This window comes from Sarcophilus harrisii, chromosome 4 (assembly GCF_902635505.1).
Source record: "Sarcophilus harrisii chromosome 4, mSarHar1.11, whole genome shotgun sequence".
Lineage (NCBI taxonomy): Eukaryota > Metazoa > Chordata > Mammalia > Dasyuromorphia > Dasyuridae > Sarcophilus > Sarcophilus harrisii.
Window position 1 is genome coordinate 23327720 of NC_045429.1, and position 20988 is coordinate 23348707.

Sequence of the window (20988 nt, forward strand, 5' to 3'; positions counted from 1 at the left end):
ATAGAGCACCAGCCCTGAAGTCAGAAAGGACCTGAGCTCAAATCTGACCTCAGACACTTAACACTTTCTAGCTGTGTGACCCTGGGCAAGTCACTTAACCCCAGTTGCCTCAGCAAATGAATGAATGAGTGAATGAATAAATAAATGGGATGGGAAAGCAATTCAGCAAAGCTAACATATCACCCAAGCCTGAGAGTATATGCAATGTTCTGTACCCATAGTTCCCCACCTCTGCAAAGGATGGAACAAGGTAAATTTTTCTACTTTTTCTTTAAGGCTAAGTATGTCCATTATAGGAATCATATTTACCTGAATTGGATGCCACCTGCCATGATAACTGTCATAGATTACTTCCTAGAATTTGGGAACCAGGCATCTGAAGCCAAGATTTCAGTCTGTTCCACCTTTTGCTTGGAAACAGAAATCAGCAATGTTGCAATATTATAAAAATATTAGCACCGCAAACTCCTGTAGAGGACCAGCCAACCTATCTCTTTTCCCTCAGTGTCTCAAGAAAAACAGTTGTCGGGGCAGCTAGGTGGTACAGTGGCTAAAGCACCAGCTCTGGAGTCAGAAGGATCTGAGTTCAAATCTGGCCCCAGACACTTAACATTTCCTAGCTGTGTGACCCTGGGCAAGCCACTTAACCCCAAATGCCTCAGCAAAAAAAAAAAAAAAAAAAAAAAAAAAAGTCAGTTGTCTATTTCCCCCTTAGTTCTGCTTCTGAGTGGGTAGTGCCCATTTCTTAGGTCTGTGCCCAAGATTCTGGGTGTGTATATGTCTTATCCATGGGATTCTTTGGCCATTCTCATTTCTCCCATTTAAGATGAGCCTTTATTGAATCTCTCTTGTTAAGATCTTTATTTTAGAAGAATATCTAATCAAAGACTCATATATATGTTAATTTCAAAAAAAATAAATTGCATCAAAAGAACTGTGTGGACATGCATACATGTATTGGATTTAACATATACTTTAACATATTTAACATGCGTGGGACTACCTGCCATCTGAGGGAGGGGGTGGGAGGAAGAAAGGGAAAAGTTGGAACAGAAGGTTTGGTAACGGTCAGTGTTAAAAAAATTACCCATGCACATGTTTTGTAAATAAAAAGCTGTAATAATAATAATAAAAAAAATGAACTGCATGCCGCACAAACCACAGCTTTCTGTGAGTCCCTACACCAAGACCTCAAGCAGCAGAGAAGGCAAAAATCTCACTCATTTCAGTAGCTTCCCATCGTGGTCCGGCTGGACAGAGATGAGCTACAGATTCTGCTCTGTCGCATTATTTTCCTTTACGTGGTTATAGCTACTTTGTATTAGTTCTTTTTGCTGTCCCTCTGTTAGACTGTAACTTCCTTGAGGGCAGATACTTTCTTTCTTTTAAAAGCTGTGTCTCCAGTGCCTGACACATAATATTTTATAACTAGCTAGCTAGAGATACAGATAATAAATTATATTGTAATATATGTATGTAATATATAATAATATGGTAATATGTATTATGTAATATATTCTATAGTATTTAGCCAATGTTTATTGAATTGCTCCGGCCCTGATACCTTAGGGGAGTGAGACGCCTGCTTCTTTGAATCAACCGATCAAAAGCGAGGTGTAAGTCTTTAGCCGTTTGGGAGGAGTGGATGACCCCGAGCCATCGCATGGATGCTACGCAAGAAATGTGTTGGGGTTCATTGAAAGAATGAGGCGCTGTATTTCAGGCCTAGAGGTGGGAAGGAAGGAGATTCGAGCAGGAATATTCCAGCAACTGCTTGAAGCTGTACCATCTTGGGGATCACAGAGTTAGAAAGGGAACCCAGAGGTCATTGAGTCCAATTTCTCCATCCCTGTGTGATCGAGCGGGAACCTGAGAGAAATGAGTCAGTGTCCCCAGAGTCACACAGGGAGCAGAAGGCAAGGCCATTTTGATCACAATCTAACTCCTTCCACTTCACCAAACTTATTTAAGAAAGTGTATTTCTTTGTATGGACACTAGGTGGTGCCAACGAACACAGAGCCCTTAGCCTGGAGTCAGGAACACCTGGGTTCAATCTGCCCTCAGACACTCAGCGAGACACTCAGACTCTGAGCGAGTCACTTGATCCCGCTTGCCTCAGTCTCTCCATCTGTAAAACGAGATCGAGGGAGGAAATGGCAAGCTCCTCTATTTCTTTTCCAAGAAAACCTCAAATGGGGTCACGAAGGATTGAGCGCAACTGAACGGCAAATTTCTTATTACATGAAAAATCAAAGAGGCCTCGCCCACTGGTTTCAAAAATCTTCCTTGATTATAGGCCCTTCGTCCACGAAGGTTGTTCTCACTTCCCAAGAATGTCTGATTTTCTGAAATCTTGAACTTCCCATCAGGAAGTCAGACTTACATAACGGTTCCCCTCTGTTCCAACCAGAAGGCTTTGGTTCAACAAACAAACAATTATCTCTGAGATGGAGTACTAGCAAAAAGAGCAAAGTTATTCATTAGCGGGCTGTTGTTCGTGGCCATGGCTGGCAGCCTGACTCCTGACTTTAGCCGAAGCTTAGAGCATCCCAAATTGGGAAGCCCGGCCTTCCCCAGGGGCCAGCTCGGTAGGACCCCCTAAGACTCAGACCCTGCTGGCCCTGCCCGTGAAGCAGGATCTCCTCCGTCCCCGAATCAGGCACTGGAGGGGGGCCACATTGACTGTTATTACTACTCCCCTACTTATTAATTCTATCATTCTGTGATCATAACTAATGACTGTAGAATCAACCAGAAGGATGCTTAGTAGCTAATCATTCAGCTTCCTTCCCTCTTTGGCAAAGCTGAGAACTGAGGCCCCCGGAAAGGGAGCGATTTGGCCCGAAATGGAACGGAACCCCGGTCGGTTGCCTCTGGGAATCCCTGGGCCCTGTCAAAGTCAGTCCCACCCTCCAACCCCCTTTGCCCTCTTTTCAAGAGGGGACTCTCTGCTTTTGCATCCGGGATTCCCAGAACCGAGAGCCCAGAAAGGAAACCGCGGGTTATCAGTTGCATCCCTCCCAGCCAATGCCTCTGGCACCCTTCCGGGCTTTACTCTAATTTCCCAGGGCTCCCTAAGCTGCTCCCAGGCTCTTAATGATGCACTTGATAATAGGATTGTGGGCATTCATTTGGAGCAGTAATAAAGCTGGAGGGAGCCCTTGTGGGGCCGGGCTGGGGGGATGGGTGACCTCACAGGCTAAGCAGCCCGGGAGCTTGGAGCTGTTCTTCCCAGACCTCGGTCGGCCCAGGAAGTCCAGAGCGGGAGGACGGCTCCATGGGAGGCTGAGCCCACGCCAGGACCCTGCCTCCGGGGCAGAGGGCACCATGGCTCTGGCTTGGGACACTCTGCTGGCTCGGGTGAAGGATGTGTGCCGGAGGAATGGCTTGCTTATCCTGTCCGTTCTGTCTGTCATCATAGGCTGCCTCCTGGGCTTCTTTCTGAGGACCCAGCACCTCTCACCCCAGGTCAGTCCCTCCAGTCTTTGCACAGGCTGTGCCTCCCAGCCCCCGCCCCAGAGCCCACGTGTTCCCCTGTCTCCCCACCACTTCCTAGAATCCCCAGCTTTCTTCCAGACACGGCTCATGGGCCACCTTGAACTCAAGACCTTTCTCCCCCCTCCCTCTGTGTGTAGCCACAGTCTCCACATCCTCAGATCATCGTCTATGTTCACCCCGGGATGCTTCTTGTGACCCTCCTTCCCCGTCCCCCGAAATCTCGGCACAGAGCCTGGCACACAGTAGGTGCTCAAAAATACTTACTGAATTGAATCTAATTGAATGATGAAAGTAATGATAATAATAATACTTCCATAATAATACCCATTCTTTCATTGAATCTGAGTGCCAACCTGGTGCGGACATTAGAACCAGTATTGATATCCCCTTTTGGCAGATGAGGAAACTGAGGAAGTGTCTTCCAGGGTCACATTGTTCATCCCCATGAGAGGTAGGATCGGAACTCAGCTCTCTCCTGACTCCAAGGTCAGGGTAATCATGTGGATGTAGTCATTCCCTCCACAGGTACAGATCTTAACCCATCCAGGTCTTCCCATTCTGGGTCATTCGGTTCTGTTGTTCCCATAAACCTGATGCATAAAAGGCCTCCTTAAGAATCCTTGGATATCTGGTAGATACCAGTCTGTGGCGCCCCTATTTCTTTCTATCTCTCTTTCTCTCTCTGCCTTTTCCCCTCTCATCTCTCTCTCCTCTCTCTCTCTCTCTCTCTCTCTCTCTCTCTCTGTCTCTCTCTGTCTCTCTGTCTCTGTCTCTGTCTATCTCTGTCTCTGTCTCTCTCTGTCTCTTTCTCTGTCTCTCTTTTTCTCTCTCTATCTCTGTCTTTGTCTCTCTTTCTCTCACTCTGTCTCTCTCTCTCTTCCACTTCCTTCCAATCATAATTACTCCTTTCTCTTTGGTACAAAACTCTATCTAAAGGTTATAACGCCCATTTTGCAGAGGAAAAACTGAAGTTCAGAGAAACTAACTGACTTCCCCAGGGCAAATCTCAGGAGCATCAAAGGCTAGATGCCAACTCGGGTCACAGAAAACTTTGCCATATCTTGGACCTTCCTGTTCAGCCCAAAAGACCAGCCCTTAGGGGGCTGGGAGAGCCTGCCCATGTACAACAGCAACCCAGGGGGGAGGTTCAGGGAGCCTCTGTCTCTCGATATACCTTCCCCCCAAATCACTGAGGCAAAAAACAGTCTCTACTGTTAGACATCCATTCCTTCAACCTGGAGAGCATTAAGCGAAGTTTGGCGTCCTGGAACCAGGGATGGGCAGACTTCCTCTGTATTAGTGTGCTCAGTTCTGGGCATCATAGTTTAAGAAAGTGGGTGAGCTGGGAAGGGGCTCTGAGTTCTGAGGATCAGGGCTCGGAGCTGACAGAAAGGAGAACATCAGACCTGGGAAGGCGCATCTCGACTTTTTGAGGCCGTCCAGTCAATCAGGCTGGAAAGTGCCTACTATGTGCCAGGAAGTGTGCTAGATCCCGAGGAAACAAATATGAAGACAACTCAATGAGGGAGATGTGTGAACATAGAGAGAAATATACAAAGCATATTGAAGGTGATCTTGGGGTGGGGCAGCAAGACGCCCCCTTTCTTTCACAGGAAAACCTCCTCCAAAAATCGACACAAACCAATCAATTAAGAAGCATTTATTAAACACTGACTATGTGCCAAGCACTGTGGACACAAATACAGAGAAGGAACTAACCCTTATTTGCAAAAAGCTACACTTCTTTCCGGACATCAGCGTCCCCCTGGACACTGCTTGAACCGTGAGGAAGTCGGGCCTGATCTCGAGCATAATTTTGTCTCCACAGCCGTTCCCCCAGTCTCCCTCTGGGGCCAAGCAGAACGAGGCTAATTTGCTAGAGATCAATCCTTCCCATGCTGGAAGATGGTCCCCATAAGGGCCTTGAGCCCTTCTCTTCTCCACCTCAAATATTCTCAGTTCCTTCCATCTGTCCTCACATGGCCTGCACTATCCTCTCCCAGAGGTTGTTGTTCAGTCGTTTCAGTCGTGTCCAGCTCTCTGTGACCCCATCTGGAGTATCTTGGCAAAGATGCCGGAGTGGCTGCCCATTTCCTTTCCCAGCTCATTTTACAGATGAGCAAACTGAGGAAGATCAAGGATTAAGTGACTAGCCCAGTGTCTCCCAGTTAGTAAGTATCTGAGGCTGGATTTGAACTCAGGTTTTTGCCGATTCCAAGTCTAGCACTCTATCCACTGCACCACCTAGCTACTGGCTTGAGTCTGTGTTAACTGTGGAGCTTAGAACAAGTCACTTCCCCTGTAGAAGCAGCAGTTGCTTCCTATATAGAATGGGCTTTGCGGTTTCTGAGGTCCCTTCCAGCCCCCGCTCAAGGCCCTCTCCCCATTAATTAACATAGGACTAGACATTTATTGGCTGCTAAGGAACAAATTGGGAATTCCTGTGTGTTCCAGGCCCAGTTCGGGGGGCCCTCCTCGTCTGAGCTTCCCACTCCATCTGTTTGGATGGGCCCACAGTTCCCAAGCCAGAGAGATAGCAGGAAGGATGTGGACTGTAGAACAAGCACTTGGCAGGAGCCAGGGAGCTCATGTCTCCTTTTGAAATAGAATCCCCCAGTGGCCGTCTGATACCTCAGCCAGGAACCGGAGCCTTGGACCTCCTCCCTCCTTAAACAATACTCTCGTATGGACGGGACAGACTGCAAGGATGGATATAGCTCATCCCTCCAACTCTGACCCTTCCGGGCCCTGGGCTCCAGCTCAGGGCCACATTCTGGGAAATGGATGAATTCTGCTCCTCGGATTTGAATTCAACTCTCCACATCGGCTTCTGCCCCTGATGCTAGCTGTATGACCTCTTCTCTAAGCCCCAGGTTAAGAATGAGAATCAGTATATCAGGAATAAGAATCAATATGTCAGAAATAAGAATCAGTATATCAGAAACCTCACTGGGTTGTTATCAGATAAAATGAGATTTCATAGCGAAGAAATACATTTTTTTGATTAATTGATTGAATCCTTTCGTATACCTTGAAACCCTCTATTGAAATCAGTAAATACTATAATTATTATTGTTACAATTTGGGTAGAGACTAGACCTGGGATTTCTCTGCCATAAGGAATTCCTGCCAATGAAAGTCCCTCCACCAATGCAGATTGGCACCTGCTCTTCAATTTATCATCTTACAAAGTTTTCTGGGACACAGTTTTATATAACCAGTATGTATCAAAGGCAGGATCTGAATCCAGCTCTTCTTAAACTCTGAGGTCAGGTCTCCAACCACTGGGTTATAATTCCTTTCTAAATATCTTTCTTACCATATATTCTACGTCTCCTTCTAGCTCTGACATTCTGTAAAAGTCATGACTTCCCCTTTCTGAGCCTCAGTTTCTCCATATTTAAATGAAAATAACCTTACTTGATTGTTAAAAAGCCTAAATGTAAAAAAGATGTTATAACATGCCTTGTACAACAGTTTGTTTTTATTTTAACTTGCTTTTTTCTCACCATGTGATAGAAAAAGCAGGAGGCTAGGAATTAGAAAATCTGGGTTCTGGTTTCAGTTCTGCCACCAAGTTATTTTGTGCCTCTGAATAAGACAGTCTCTCTGTCTGGGACTCAGTTTCTTTATCTGTAAAATAGGGTTGGATGGTACTGGGATTCAGGAGACCAGGATTTAATCTTAGCGCCAGGATTACTCAGCTGGGCGGTTTTAGGCAAAACTTTGTCTCTGTTTCCCTGCCTGTAGAATGGAGTTAATCAGATGACTGAGAAGGTCATCACGGTACAGACCTGGGAACAGAGAATAACCAAATAACCAAATAACCAAATCAAATAACCAAAAGCAATTTTAAAAGACGATGTTTTCAGGGCAGCCAGATGGCATCGTGGGTAGAGCCCTGGGCCTGGAGTTAGGAGGATTTGAGTTCAAATTTGGCTTCAGACACTTTCCTTACTAGTGAGCGACCCTGAACAAGTCACTTAACCCCAACTGCCTTTCAGAAAAACACTATCTTTTCCAATCTCCCTTTTTTAACGTGAGGAAAGCAAAACTCAGGAATGATTTGCCCAATGTCACACAGCAAATCAGGGCAGAACAGGGAGAAGAGCCCAGAAACCCTCACCTCTAGACTCAGCGTTTTTTTTTTTTTACTGCCCTTGAGGCCTCCAGAGAATGGCTTCTTCCCCATGGAAAGACTGTAATAATTATAACAGCATTACACACAAATGAATGAGGGCTTGCTAGAAACTCATGGTTCTTCCTATGCTTCTAGGAAGTTAGTTACTTCCAATTCCCTGGAGAGCTGCTGATGAGGATGCTGAAGATGCTGATCCTGCCCCTTGTTGTGTCAAGGTGAGTCACTACTAAGATGTTTATTGATGTTTAGTATAAACTAAGTGAAGATAGATAGATAGATAGAGTGTGTGTGTGTGTGTGTGTGTGTGTGTGTGTGTGGTGGTTGCCTGGGTCTCGTTGATCTCTCTTATTCCTTAAATCAAATTATATAATGGATCATCTGGTTTATTATGTTTTTAAAATCCATTCTTATTTCTTTTACTAAATCAAAGGATGTTTTTGTTTGCAAATTTTTAAAATTTCCTCTTTGATTTTCAAAATTTCTGTTTTGGTGTTTAAATGGCTTTTAAAGAAAAGTTGTTGGTTTTTTCAGTTTTTAAACTTGATTATCCAATTTGTTGATCTGTTGTTCTCTTTTACTGATGAAAGCATTTAAAGATATATATTAGACATATATTAGGAAGCTTTATCTAAAACTTTTTGCTATATTGTCTCATTGTCATTTTTAATGAATTTGTCTATTGTTTTATGATTTTTCAGGTTAAGTTTAGTCTCAAATTACTTTTTTTTTCTTCATTGAAGAACTTTTTTCTTCTCAATACAATTTTATTGTATTGTGTCAACAAAAGATGAGTTTAATATTTCTGCTTTTTGACATTTGCTTTTTGAGATTTTAACAGCCTAATTCATGGTCATTATTAATACAAGAACCATAAATAGCTGAGAAATAATATATACAGTCCTTTCAATTTTCAATAAATATTTTTAAATCTATTTTTGTCCATACTTTCCTTTTTTAATTTTTTGCTAGATTGTCTAAGTCTGAAAGAGGTATACTGAAATCCTCTATTATTATAGTTTTATTGTACATTTCTCCATGCAACTCATTTAGTTTTTCCTTTAAATATTTACATTTTTGACATTTGGTATATATATTATATTTTATTCAATATCTACTACCTTTCAACACAATGTAGTTTTCTTGTTTATTTCTTTTATTGAAGACTATTTTTGCTGTCACCTTATTTGAGATCATGTTTACAATCCTTGACTTTTTTAGTTCAGAGAAACCATAAAAGATTTTGCTCCATCCCCTAATTTAAATTCTATAAATTCTTCTATTTCAAGTGTATTTCTTGTAAACGACGTATTGTTGGATTCTGTTCTGTAGTCTAACTGGCTATTCTCTTCCATTCTCTGAATGAATGTATACCACTGATATTCACAGTCATGATTGTTGTTTATTGTTGTATATATTTCCCTCCAACTCATCATCTTGTACTTTTTCCTCTCTTTGCTCCCTCCCTCCTCTTTCTAAAGCAGATGGTAGAAAGGGAGGGATGTGTTCAAGCATTTGTTTTATGTTTTATGCTCGATGCAATTTGCTTCTAATCTCTGGCTCTTTTTCTCTTTCTTTGCTCAGATTTTAATTAAAGGTTTCCCTTAAAAAAAATCCTTCTTCACAATCCACCCTTCAAGGTTAGAGTTTGTTTTGCTATGACCAATCCTTCCCTGAATTTGTCCCTATCCATTCTTTCTTCTCCTCTCTCCCATCTTCCCATACCCTCCTGATTCCTTATTGAGTTAAGTATATTTCTACACCCAACTCTGTGAAGATTGTACCTTCTTTTGCCCAGTTCAGATGATAGTCACATTTAAATTTCATCTGCTACCCCCACTCCTGCTTCCTCATTTCTATCATCTTCTACTTATGCACTCTGATTATATGAAATAATAAATTCTCCCAACATTTCCCTCCCTAATGTATTTTTATCCCCTCCCTTTTTTAAAAATAATTAAAATGATACAAAAATTCTCTTTGCCCTGGAAGGTCTGGATTTGGCCTGTGACACTTCTGAGAGTTTTCATTTTGGAATTTCTTTCAACCAGTAGATTCTATTTTCACTTTCCCCTTTTGTTTTAAGAGATCTGGTAAAGTTTTCATTATTATTATTATTACTTGAAATATCATGTACAAGCTCCTTTACCCCCCTGCTCATGATTTTTGAATAGGAAGGAAGTAATAAACATTTATTAAGTGCTTACGATGTTCAGATACCTTCTAAGAACTTTTCAAATATCTCATTCAACTTTCACAACAATTCTACAAGACAGGAATTTTTATTATCCCCACTTTACAATTGAGGAAAACAAAGCAAACTGAGATTAAAGACCCTGTCCAGAGTCAAATAGCTAGTATATTATCTGGGGCTGGATTTGAATTCAGACCTACTGACTCCAGGCCTAGTGTTCTGTCCACTTTACCACCTAAAGAATCAGTCCTTTGACTATTAAATTATCTCTCCTTGGTCACTCTTCCAGATCATTGGGGGCGAGGGGCAGTTGCCTTTTTTTTTCCTTTGAGATGCTTTACACTTTCTTCTGGTTTTTTTCCCCACACTTGTCATTTTGTTTTAATATATCTTCTTATCTCATGGAGGGTGAGTTGGAGAAAAAGACACAAATAGTAATTCACTTCTGTTTAGTCCATTCTCATTTTCAAGAAACCTGTTGCTTGGATAAGGATTTTGAGCCTTTATGCCAAACTGTCAATCCTTCTTCTGAGTCTTTCCTCCAAAGATCTCATGTTTTTTCTAATTTTTCCCTCTAGTGGTCTCATTTCATTTAGAAAATCATTTTAAAAGTTTACCTTTATTTCAGAAATTCTAATTGATCATGTATCAAAGCTATATAGTTTTTAGACTTTTATTATTAGTTTATATTATATATAGTTTATTATTAGTTTTATAGACTTTTATTGTACATGTTTAGGAATCATTCCTTCTTATGGGTCTGTGTCTTTGGGTATTTCTGGCAGCATAATAGCTCTTGATAGTAGTTGTCTTTTTGTTTGTTTGTTTGCTCATTGTTTCAGCCTAATTTCCCCATATAGAATTTTCTCTTAGGGCCAGATTCTATACACTTCTGGTGGGAACACCTGGGCCTTGTTCAGTCCTGATTTGGGTTTTTTGCTGCTGTTTTTGTTGGGGAGTGAATTCCGTGTTCTTCAAGAATCTTAGAAGCAGGGGAGCTGCAGAACTTTGACCTTTCAATGGACGCTGATCTGGGGCAAAATCTGGTTGCTGGCCTCTCGGTCTGAGCTTTGCAAACTCTTGACCCTGGTTGCAGTCTGAGCATCATGAAAGTTGTTTTATTTGATTGGAGTTCCAATGAACTGCTACAGGCCCTAGCCTCTCTCAGTCATCTGGAAGGCTTTGTAGGTTCAGGGTGACAGAACTTCAGATTTCCCTGAATCTGAGCTCCTTTCCTTAGATGCAGAACTTGGCTGGGCTGAGGGCTAATTACAAGATGCCTCAGCTCAGCCAAGTTCTGCAGCTAAGGTCTGCTGTTCAGAGGTCATAGTCACTCACCTGCTGTGGATTCTCTTCTTACTGTTAGCCTACCTCAGGTCCACAATTATTCCTTTCCCTAGACAGCTTCTCTTCAGTCTTCATTGGCTCTTCATCCCAGACAAGGATACAAACCATAGAGCTGGCACTTGGCTCCTCTTCCTAGACCTTTCACATTATCAGAGCCATCTTTACTGGATCTAGGGCGTTTTTGGCCCATGTTGTCTTAATTTGTAAGCTCTCCAATGGCAAGATCTGTTGTTTGCCTGTTTTTTGCATCCCTAGAACTTAGTTTAGTGTCTGGCATATAATTAACATTTAATAAATGTTTATTGATTGATTGATCGATCATACACAGCCAGAGGACCCAGTTCATTGCCAGTGTAGAAGATACTGGACGGGGAACCCTTCTAATAATAGCCTTCTACGGTGTCCACAGATCTCTATCTGCCTATGTTGACCAGGGCTAGAAAGATAACTCATTGTGGTTTTTCTTTTCATTTCCCAGTCACAATTCTGATTCTCTTCCTAGGTCTTTGTCGGAGAGTTATAGGGGGCAGTTGGGTTGTATAGCTTCCTCCTCTTTCTCTATCATCTTTGCTGGTCCTTCCCCTATCCTGGTTTTCTCCTGATGGAAAAACTCATCTACAGCATGTGCTTAAGGTTCTAGAGGCTATAAAGTCTGGAACCCATGATATGTGGAACTCTTTCCACTGGTCTAGAGGGGAGGAGATCACTAGAATTAAATATATGTGTGTATATTTTCGTATAAGCATATGCACATATATCTGCATTTGGGTAAAAAATATTTTTATATTGTTCCCAGGGGGGAAAATTCACTAGAGTCAAGAGGACTGTATCTCCAATTCCAGCTCTGGCATTTACTAAGCCTGTGACCTTGAATTACCCTATGACTCTCTGAGCCTTATCATATGAGTTTCTCCATCTGCAAAAAGGAATAATAATATTTACATTCCCTGCTTCACGGAGTTCCTATAAAAACGGTGGTTTATAAACGGTAGAGTGCCGTAAAAATGATTTCTCTAGGGAGGTGGCCTTCCAGCACAAAGTTTCCTTTTCTTCCTGCTTTTGGCTTCCAACCTCTCTCAACCATCTCTACCTGAACTACTTTGATACTTTTCCTGAGGAAGGGTCTTGGCTAGAGATGGATTTCCCCAAAGTTTAAGAGGAAGCCATGGGATCCAGTGGAAAGGACTCTAGACTTTCAGAGAAACCAAATCTGAGATTTGGCTCTACTACTTGTCCCTGGATAAGTCATTTCCCATTTATAAGCCTGTTTCCCCATCTGTAAAATGAGAATAATAATGATTTCATTGTCTACATTGTCAAGTTGAACCAGAGAAATGAGGAATTTTAATAGCAGATCCTTAATAAATGAAAGAGTTATAATAATGAGTACATTTTAAGCCTAGGGGACTCAGTATAATAGTCCAAAGATCCACTTGGTTCCTTTCTCTCTATCTTTGTGGAATTTATTTTAGATGAAAAGTTCTAAATTCAGTCACAGTTGCTTTAATCCCCTAATTAGGCAAATTCCTAACATTTAGAAAGAGGTCAGGCTCCGTACCTAACTCCACAATTCTGGCTAATCCACAGTGAGGGCAACTGATAGGCCTCAAATGGGGAATATTGACCCCAAGCATGTGAAGACTTCCTCCCATGGAATGGGTGGGTGAGAACAGTTTGATCCACTGGCCAAGCAGGTGGCTAAAGAGGGCATCGTGGAGCGTTTCAAAGTTTGGCCAAGTCATCCTTGGCGTTCTAGGCCATCTCTAGTCATCCTGACTTTTGTCTCGTCACTGGAAGTCCATGGAAGGTGGATGAAGCTGATGACTTTGTATAACTCTGCGTCACTTAAATCCAATTCATAGAAAAGTCAAGATGCCATCAATGATGTCTCTGGTCCTTTTTGAAACAGAAGGTGAATGACAACAATTCCATCTTTTTCTCATTAACACTTGGCTTCTTTGTGAATGAAGCAAAATTCACTTTCCTGGAACTGTTTGGGGAATGAAACCACAAATTATGTTCCAATGTCTGGGAATAGAGAGACACTTGGAGGGGAAAAACGGGGGCAAACTGGTCTTTTCTTGGGATTGCTTTCAGCTAAGGTCTGCTTCGAGATGCTTGTAGAACTAATGACTCCCCTCAATATCTCCCTATTTGCCATAGCTCAGGGCTCTCCTTGTCCCTCGGAGCTGTGTTGGACTTCACTCTTGCTCCAAGTTTATTCTAATCTCTTTGTTTCCAGAGTCTTCCCTCAAATTAACTCTCCTTAGCTTCTTCCATCAGAGTGATTCTGGGAAAATCACTTAATCCTGTTTGCCTCCATTTCCTCATCTATAAAATGAGTTGGAAAAGGAAATGGCAAACCACTGCAGTGTGTGGCCAAGAAAACCCCAAATGGAGGCATGAAGAGTCAGACGTGACTGAAAAAAGTGACTGAACAACAACTGCATACAAATTCCTTAGGGCATAACTATACTCCTCACACTATGACTTTGATTGATTTGAGAAGATATACAGGTCCTTTTCACAGTTGGTTCTGACTGACAGAATGGAGAGGTGTTCCTCCCTAACAAAAACCAATTTTAAGGGAGTGGAATAATCAATGGTGCCCCATTCTTCCACATATACTGAATTGATCTGTCCTATGAGATTGGGAGATATTTCCATTTTACTGCTAGAAGAAATAGAGGCCCATGGAGGCAAAATGATTTACCGAGGGTCATGCAGTGAGTAAGTAGCTAAGACAGGATTTGAACTCAGGTATTTGCTAAGTCTGAGTCCAGGACATCTTGGATCTGTTCTTAATGTGTCTGACATATATTTACAAATATACATTAAATATATGGGTGCATAAACATATATGTGCCTCCTCTATTGTGGGGAAGGATTGTTTTGTTTCTGTCTTTTGTCTAGCACTCAGCCGGTACTTGATGCAAGCTTTCTAATTAATGAATGGATTGATTACCTCATGACCCTCCTACAAAAGTACCCATCAGTTGTCAAAGTTTGTGGACTCTACCTCCACAATATATCTTGCTTTTGTCCCATCTTTTATTCCCTCTGCTAGAAAATACATTTTTGTTCTTATCTCAGTCTTCTCTGCTCCAGCTAAAGTGACCAATTGACTATCACCTATCTACATCCCACATTCTCCCACCTCCTTGCCTTTGCTCAGGCTGTTCCCTATATAGAATGTCATGATGACTCCAACAACTTCCTCCCCATCCTTTGAGGTCCAGTGCAAATAATCTCCTCCCCCCAAATTCCCATCATTTTGTTTGCTTCTCACTCAGTCACTGTTATACTATTATAAATATTTTGATATGTGCTGTGCTGTAGCTTTCTTTTTTTCCCCTGAGGCAATTGGGGTTAAGTGACTTGTCTAGGGTCACACAGCCAGGAAGTGTTAAGTGTCTGAGACCAGCTTTGAACTCCTTTCCTCCTGACTTCAGGGCTGCTGCTCTATCCACTTATTTTGTGATCTCCCTGAGTGAAGGGATTATATATTATTTCACATTTGTGTCTCTCTTAGCCCTGCTTACATGCTTACCAGTATGGTTCTGTACATGGTAGGAGCTTAATAAGAGCTTAACAACGAGGAATGTTCATCATTTTCTACTTGGCTGATCTCCTAGATTTTATGATTTCCCAAAACTCATCATTTTGCAAGATGAATTCAACTCACTTCCTAAGGTCATTTCCTGCCTCAGCTGTAGGACTCACCACACCCTTGTGATGACTATTCTCTCTCCCCACCCCACCAGATTATTGTCCCCCCCATTAAAGTGTGAGCTCTTCTAGGGCAGAGATTGTCAGACCTTTCTTTGAGTCCCCAGAAGTTAGCACAACGCCTGGTTCAGAAGTGGCATAGAACATATATTTATTGACTGACTCTGAATGCAGAGATCATTGAAAGAAGCAAAGTTATCACAAAGCACATGCACATTCCCTTTATAAAAGAGGCTTGGCAGCCTTGACGAAATTTTCCTTCTCTAAACCTTTGACTCCATGAGCTCATGAATTAGTGAAAAGCGCATTGCAGGCACTGGGGACAAGCTGACCTAAAACACTTGACTGATGGATAGAGGGAATGTTCTGCTTATAATCTGCCCAGATTTTGCAAAGCTTTAGACAAAGTCATTTGTGCTGTGCTTATGTTCAAGATGGTGAAAAGGGATAAGATGACAGTCCAATTAGGTACACTAAGAACTGAAAGGGCTGGACTCCAAGAGAAGTCATTAATGGTTTGATGTCAGCTAAAAGGCATGTTCAGGAGACCAGTGATTGCCTCCAGGGCACTGGGACAGAAGACCAAGAGAAAAAGCTGGGCAGTGACGAGCTTGTAAAAGAATTTTCAGGCTAAATTGGAGTGGAGAAAGACCTGGATGTGCAGGTGGAAAGATGTGTTAGGATACCATTGCAATCACTCAGTCAAGTCATGATGAAGACTTGAACTGGCATGTTGGCATTGGGAATAGAATCTATTCCAGGGACAGCTAGGTGGGGCAGTGGATAGAGCACCAGCCCTGAAGTCAGGAGGTCCTGAGTTCAAATCTAGTCTCAGACACTTAACACTTCCTGGCTGTGTGACCCTGGGCAAGTCACTTAGCCCCAATTACCTCAGCAAAAAAAAAAAAAAAAAAAAAAAAAAAAAAAAAAAAAAAAAAAAAAAAAAAAAAAAAGAAGAAGAAGAAGAAGAAGAATCTATTCCATATGACAGTGCATTAAATTAAAAACTGTGAAAACAGTTACTGTTTGTGCCCAGAATCTTCTCTTCTCTAGACTACATATCCATAGTTTTAGTTTCAATTCAATTTTATACAAATATGACAAATGTGGTACAGTGAGTCAAGTGCTAGACACGGAGTCAGGAAGATTTGAATTCAAGTCATGTTTCATGTACATCTTGGTTATGTAACCCTGGGCAAATTACTTAACTTCTGTTTGCCTCAGTTTCCTTATTTGTAAAGTAGGGATAATAAAAGTACTTACTTCCCAGAGTTGTGAGAGTTAAGTGGTATAATTTATGCAAAATTCTTTGCAAACTCTAAAGCACTTTATAAATTCTAGCTATTATTATTTTTATTACTTGTGCCTTTATCCAAGTAAAAAATACAAAACTGTGCAGGATGAAGCATAGATCTCTGGGACATTCCATTGTAGATCCCTTGATTAGCTGGCAATAAACCATTCGTGATTTTCCTTTGATGTTGTTTAGTCACTTTTCAGTGGTGTCCAACTCTCTGTCATCATTTGGGGTTTTCTAGGCAAAGATCCTGGAGTGCTTTGTCATTTCCTTCTCCAGCTTGTTTTGCAGATGTAGAAACTGAGGCAGATTATTTGTCCAGAGTCACACAGCTAAGTATCTGAGGTTAGATTTAAACTCAGAAAAATGAATCCTCCTGATTCCAGATCCAGCGCTCTATTCACCCCCCTAGGGGCACCCCCCTAACTGCCTCCCTCTTTGGGTCTGGCCATTTAATCAACTCTTGACCTAATTTTTGGTCTTTAGCCTGCCTCTGTTCATCTTTTCCTTAAGCAGAGGTGAGTGGGGTCAGAGACTGTCAACCTCATTTTACAGCAAAAGAAACTCAGCCAGTCCTTGGATGTCCCACAGCAGAAAGTGACCGAGCCAGGCTCTGTTCTTCAGGGATTCTGGCCTCTCTGACCATGCTGACACTCTCAGGCCCTTAAGCAGGCTTTGTCCAAGGCTTTGTAAACCATCTGTACAACTCATATTAACAGCATCCCCTCGATCTGCCTGGCTGGTGCTTTTCATCTGAACTTATGATTTCACCAGGCCAGGGAACTGCTGTGAAGATACATCCTCTGCCATTGTAAGCCGAGGATGCTATGATTTGGTGACTTATCTAGGATCGCACAGTTAATATGTGTCAGAGGCAAGCCTCAAACTCAGGTCACAGGATAACAGATTTCGAGCTGGAAGAGGTCTTGGAAACTTCAGAATCCTCCACCAATCCTGACTCTGAGTTCAGTCTTCTAGCCATGACATCATACCACCTCACATTCAGAGAAAGATGGGAATGGAGTCACTTTGGACCGATCTGATCTTGGCGTTGGCTTCTGAAAGCACAATATGTTAGGGAACAGAATGTACAAGCTGGTAGGGAGCTTAGAACACAAAAGAAGTGAGTGGAGACTCTTACAGATGGAAAGTCTTTGAGGTTTTCTAGGCCAATTCTCTCATTTTACCCAAATCAATGACACCTGCTCAAGATGAATGTGAGGGCATCCTAGTGGAGAGGAGTGGGATCATTTGATCTTCATAACAAACCTATAAGATTATCCCCATTTTGTAGAGGAGGAAACCGAGGTAGACAAAAGGTATATGACTTGACCAGTGTCATACAACTCATGTGTCTGAGACAGGATTGAATTCAAGTATTTCTGACTCCAGGCTCAGCAGTGGACTCAAAGCACGAGGCCACACTGGATCTTGAAGTAGGGGTTCTGGGTTCCAGTCTTGACTCCAGCTCTTGTTACCTTTGTGATTTTGGACCAATCACTTTAGCTTCCCCATCTGTGAAATGGGGGCATTGGACTAGAGGGAGCTTCTCTGATCTTCCAGCATCTGGCAGTTTACAAAGGATCGTCCTGAACGGGATTTCACAACAGTCAGCAGAGTGGGCTGGGCAGATTGAAGAACGTTGATCTCATCTTATAGCAATAGAAACTCGGGCTCGGAATAGCAAGCCTTCGGCTATTCCACTGCAAAAAGTGATCGAGCCAGCTGGTCCGGGTTTTTTTCCACTGCACCACACTGACATTCTCAGGGACAAATCATGTGAGTTAGAACCGTTCAGCAAGCATTAAGTGCCAACTGTTTGCTATGCACCATATTGGGACATTGCATAAGTATCCCTGCTTTCCAACCGTAGTGGTTCTGATTTCTCCAGGTGGAGATATACTTGATATATAAGATATATGTTTGATATCAAGCAGCTCCCTCACAACGGGGTGGGCCATGTTAGCGGTGGGTAGGGTGTGATTCCCATTTTACAGAGTGGAAAACTGAGATCCGGGAAAGTGGGCTGAATGACTTTTAGAGAGTCACACAACCTAAAAGTGTGACAGACTCTGACTGTCCTCCCAGTGACCCAAGTCTGCCATTTTGGCATTTCTCAACTTATCCAAATATCTGCTCTCTCACCACACCCAAGTACATTGTGAAATAAAGAGAAAGGAAAGCAAAGGCTGGCTCAGAGTGTGCTTTTCTAAGGCTCTCTGGTCTGATTGCAACTGAAGCTGGATGCCTGGGCCCCAAAGGGTCCTCCTCCTTATAGAAACGACTCCCTTCCTGCTCGGCTTCAGCTCCCAGACCTAAAAAATGGGTACAATGTGGTTACCAATTGGTTGGAAATGGCCTAGGATGGATTGGGAAGCACTTGAGTGTTAGAATCAAGAGAGACCTGGAGTAGAAGCCTCCCTCTGTCTCTTAACATGTAAAATGGGATAAAAATATTTAGGATAATATCATCAGAGATATTATCACCTCATCTGGCCCAGAGAGTTTTTACCTTTTTTGTGTCCTGGGCCTTTGGACGATCAGGCTGTGGAAACCAGGGGATCCCTTCCCAGAATTATGTTGGGCTATTTACATTCATAATTGAAGGAAATGCTAAATTTCAGTTAGTGGTAGATTTTTTAAAAATGTCATTTTTTGTTCCATCCAAGTTCACAAATGTCCTGAAATTGATCCACAGAGCACAGGTCAAGAACTAGCCCTGCTCCAGTCAAATCTTATTTTTTTATATAAAGAAACATACTGGGATGTGGGGAGGGGAAATGACCCACCCAGGGTCACCCATGTGGTAAGGAAGAGCCCGGGCATTTGGACTCTCAGAGATTAAAAGAGGTTCTTTGCCCTTAATAATAGACCACTTGCCAGGACTCTTAACTTCCCCTGCTTGCATTACCGAGAAAGTCCTGGGGCTAAGGGATTCCTAGCCCAGATGGAGCAGTCATGATGTTCTGCTTTTCTGGGTCCACCCAGAGGCAGTAGGGATGGATCAGGAGGCAAGAGAGCATTCAAGGTCTGGCAAATAACTTGCTGTGTGACCTTGGCTCAAACATTGGCTGTGTCTGGGCCTTGAACTCATCCTGTGTTACATGACTAGGGTTGCCCAGCTCAGGGACTGCTTCCTCTCTTTGATGGCCTTTTCTGCATCGTCCCAGATATTATCTCTTTTTCCCTCTTGAAAGGACTCTGTACTTCGAGGGACGTGTCCCCCCACCCCAGTTGAAAATCAGCTCCTCTAGAGCAAGGGTTATTTTTGCCTTTCTTTCCACATATTTAATAAATGCTTGTCAAACTGAATTGGACTGAATCACCTCACCAGCTGTGTGATTTTAGGCAAATCATGGCAGTCCCTGGACTCAGTTTCCCCAACTGTGAAATAAGGGTTGCTCTTGAAGGCTTCTGGGATCGCTTGCTGCTCTAACCACGGAGGCTTGTCTGACCCTCTGAGAAGCTCTGAGACTCCCAGTCTCTGCCTCCATCTCGAGCCCAGGAAACCCCCACACTCACCCCTGGCCTTGTTTTTACACCTCCCCAGAAGACAGTGACATAGGGAAGCCAGGGGTGGCTCACACAGGCCGCCTCCGACATCTGGAACTGGCCTGGGGCCTGGAGGCTTGGATGCCTCCTCCCTGCTGCTCTCCCAGCCCCCGCTGCTCTCCCACCCCCTCTCTCCTCCCAGGCCCACGTTCTCAAACCAGGCATATTTCAAGAAAACGAGGTCCATGTGTTTCTGATTCAACTTGTGCTGAACTCATCAGAATGTTTGGTGAACCCATGTTCCGAGCCAAGAGTTGTGTGTGTGCTCGCGCGTGTTTGTTCCTTTCCTTTTCTCCTGAACCTTCACAATCCGTTTTTCCTAGAATCAGAATGTTTGGATGGAGAAACTCTCCCAATCCCTAGTCCCCATCCCCGCCCTCCCTCTGAAGGCTTCAGCTTGGTGATAGACCCGGCCCCTCGCTGTAGCCCAGGGACCAAGATGGCGTTGGGGAGGGCCCAGAAGGACAACAGCCCAAGGAGGGTCTGAGACACTACGATGAGTGGCCGGGGGGAGGAGGAGGACAGACCAGAGTGGCCGGAGCCCAGATTTTTGATCTCTCTCCTCTAAAGCTGCCGTTCTCTCTAGGTTTTCCTTCTCTCTCTCTCTGACTGCTTTTGAATCTTCTTCCAGGACCCTTTGCTGAGCTGCCCCCAAGCCTCCATCCAGGGCCCCTCCTCTGTCTCCCTTCCTCTTTTTCTCCCCCTCTCAATCTCTATCTCCCCTTACCCCTTTCCTTGTAGGCTCCCTTAGATCCAGCTTTCATCATCAAGCAGATCACTTTCAAAGCAGCACATCCAGCCCTTACCTCTCTCTTGATCTCTGGTCAATCAACAAATCTTTGTGAATTGCCTCCTGTGGCAGACACAGGGCCACGTGTCCGGGCCTCCATTGGACAATTCCATCTGGATGCTCCATAAGGTTTCAAATTTACCTTGGCTAAAACAGAACTCGGCTCTTTCCTCTGAAACCCACTCCTGCACCCAACTTTTCTGTCTATCCAAGTCCCTCACATTCCCAACTCAGACTCTCCTCTCCCTCGGTCCAAAGCAAGTCTTGTTGCTTCTAACTCATCAAAAATATTTTGCATTTGCTTTTTGAGGCAGTTGGGATTAAGTGACTTGCCCAGGGTCACACAGCTAGGAAGTGTTAAGTATCTGAGGCATAATTTGAACTCAGGTCCTCCTGACTTCATGGCTGGTGCTCTATGCACTGCCCCACCTTAGCTGCCCCA

At 43.2% G+C, this 20988-nt stretch overlaps 1 protein-coding gene across 1 annotated transcript in view; it reads left to right on the plus strand.

The window, feature by feature from the left end:
• The first annotated feature begins 2985 nt into the window (after positions 1-2985).
• The window catches only part of SLC1A7 (solute carrier family 1 member 7), a 68345-nt gene continuing 50342 nt past the window's right edge, over positions 2986-20988 (plus strand). Inside the window, exons 1-2 of the mRNA XM_031969096.1 lie at positions 2986-3469; positions 7776-7855. Of these exons, the coding sequence (XP_031824956.1) occupies positions 3098-3469; positions 7776-7855 (452 nt within the window). The 5' untranslated portion in view covers positions 2986-3097. The remainder of the gene's footprint in view (positions 3470-7775; positions 7856-20988) is intronic.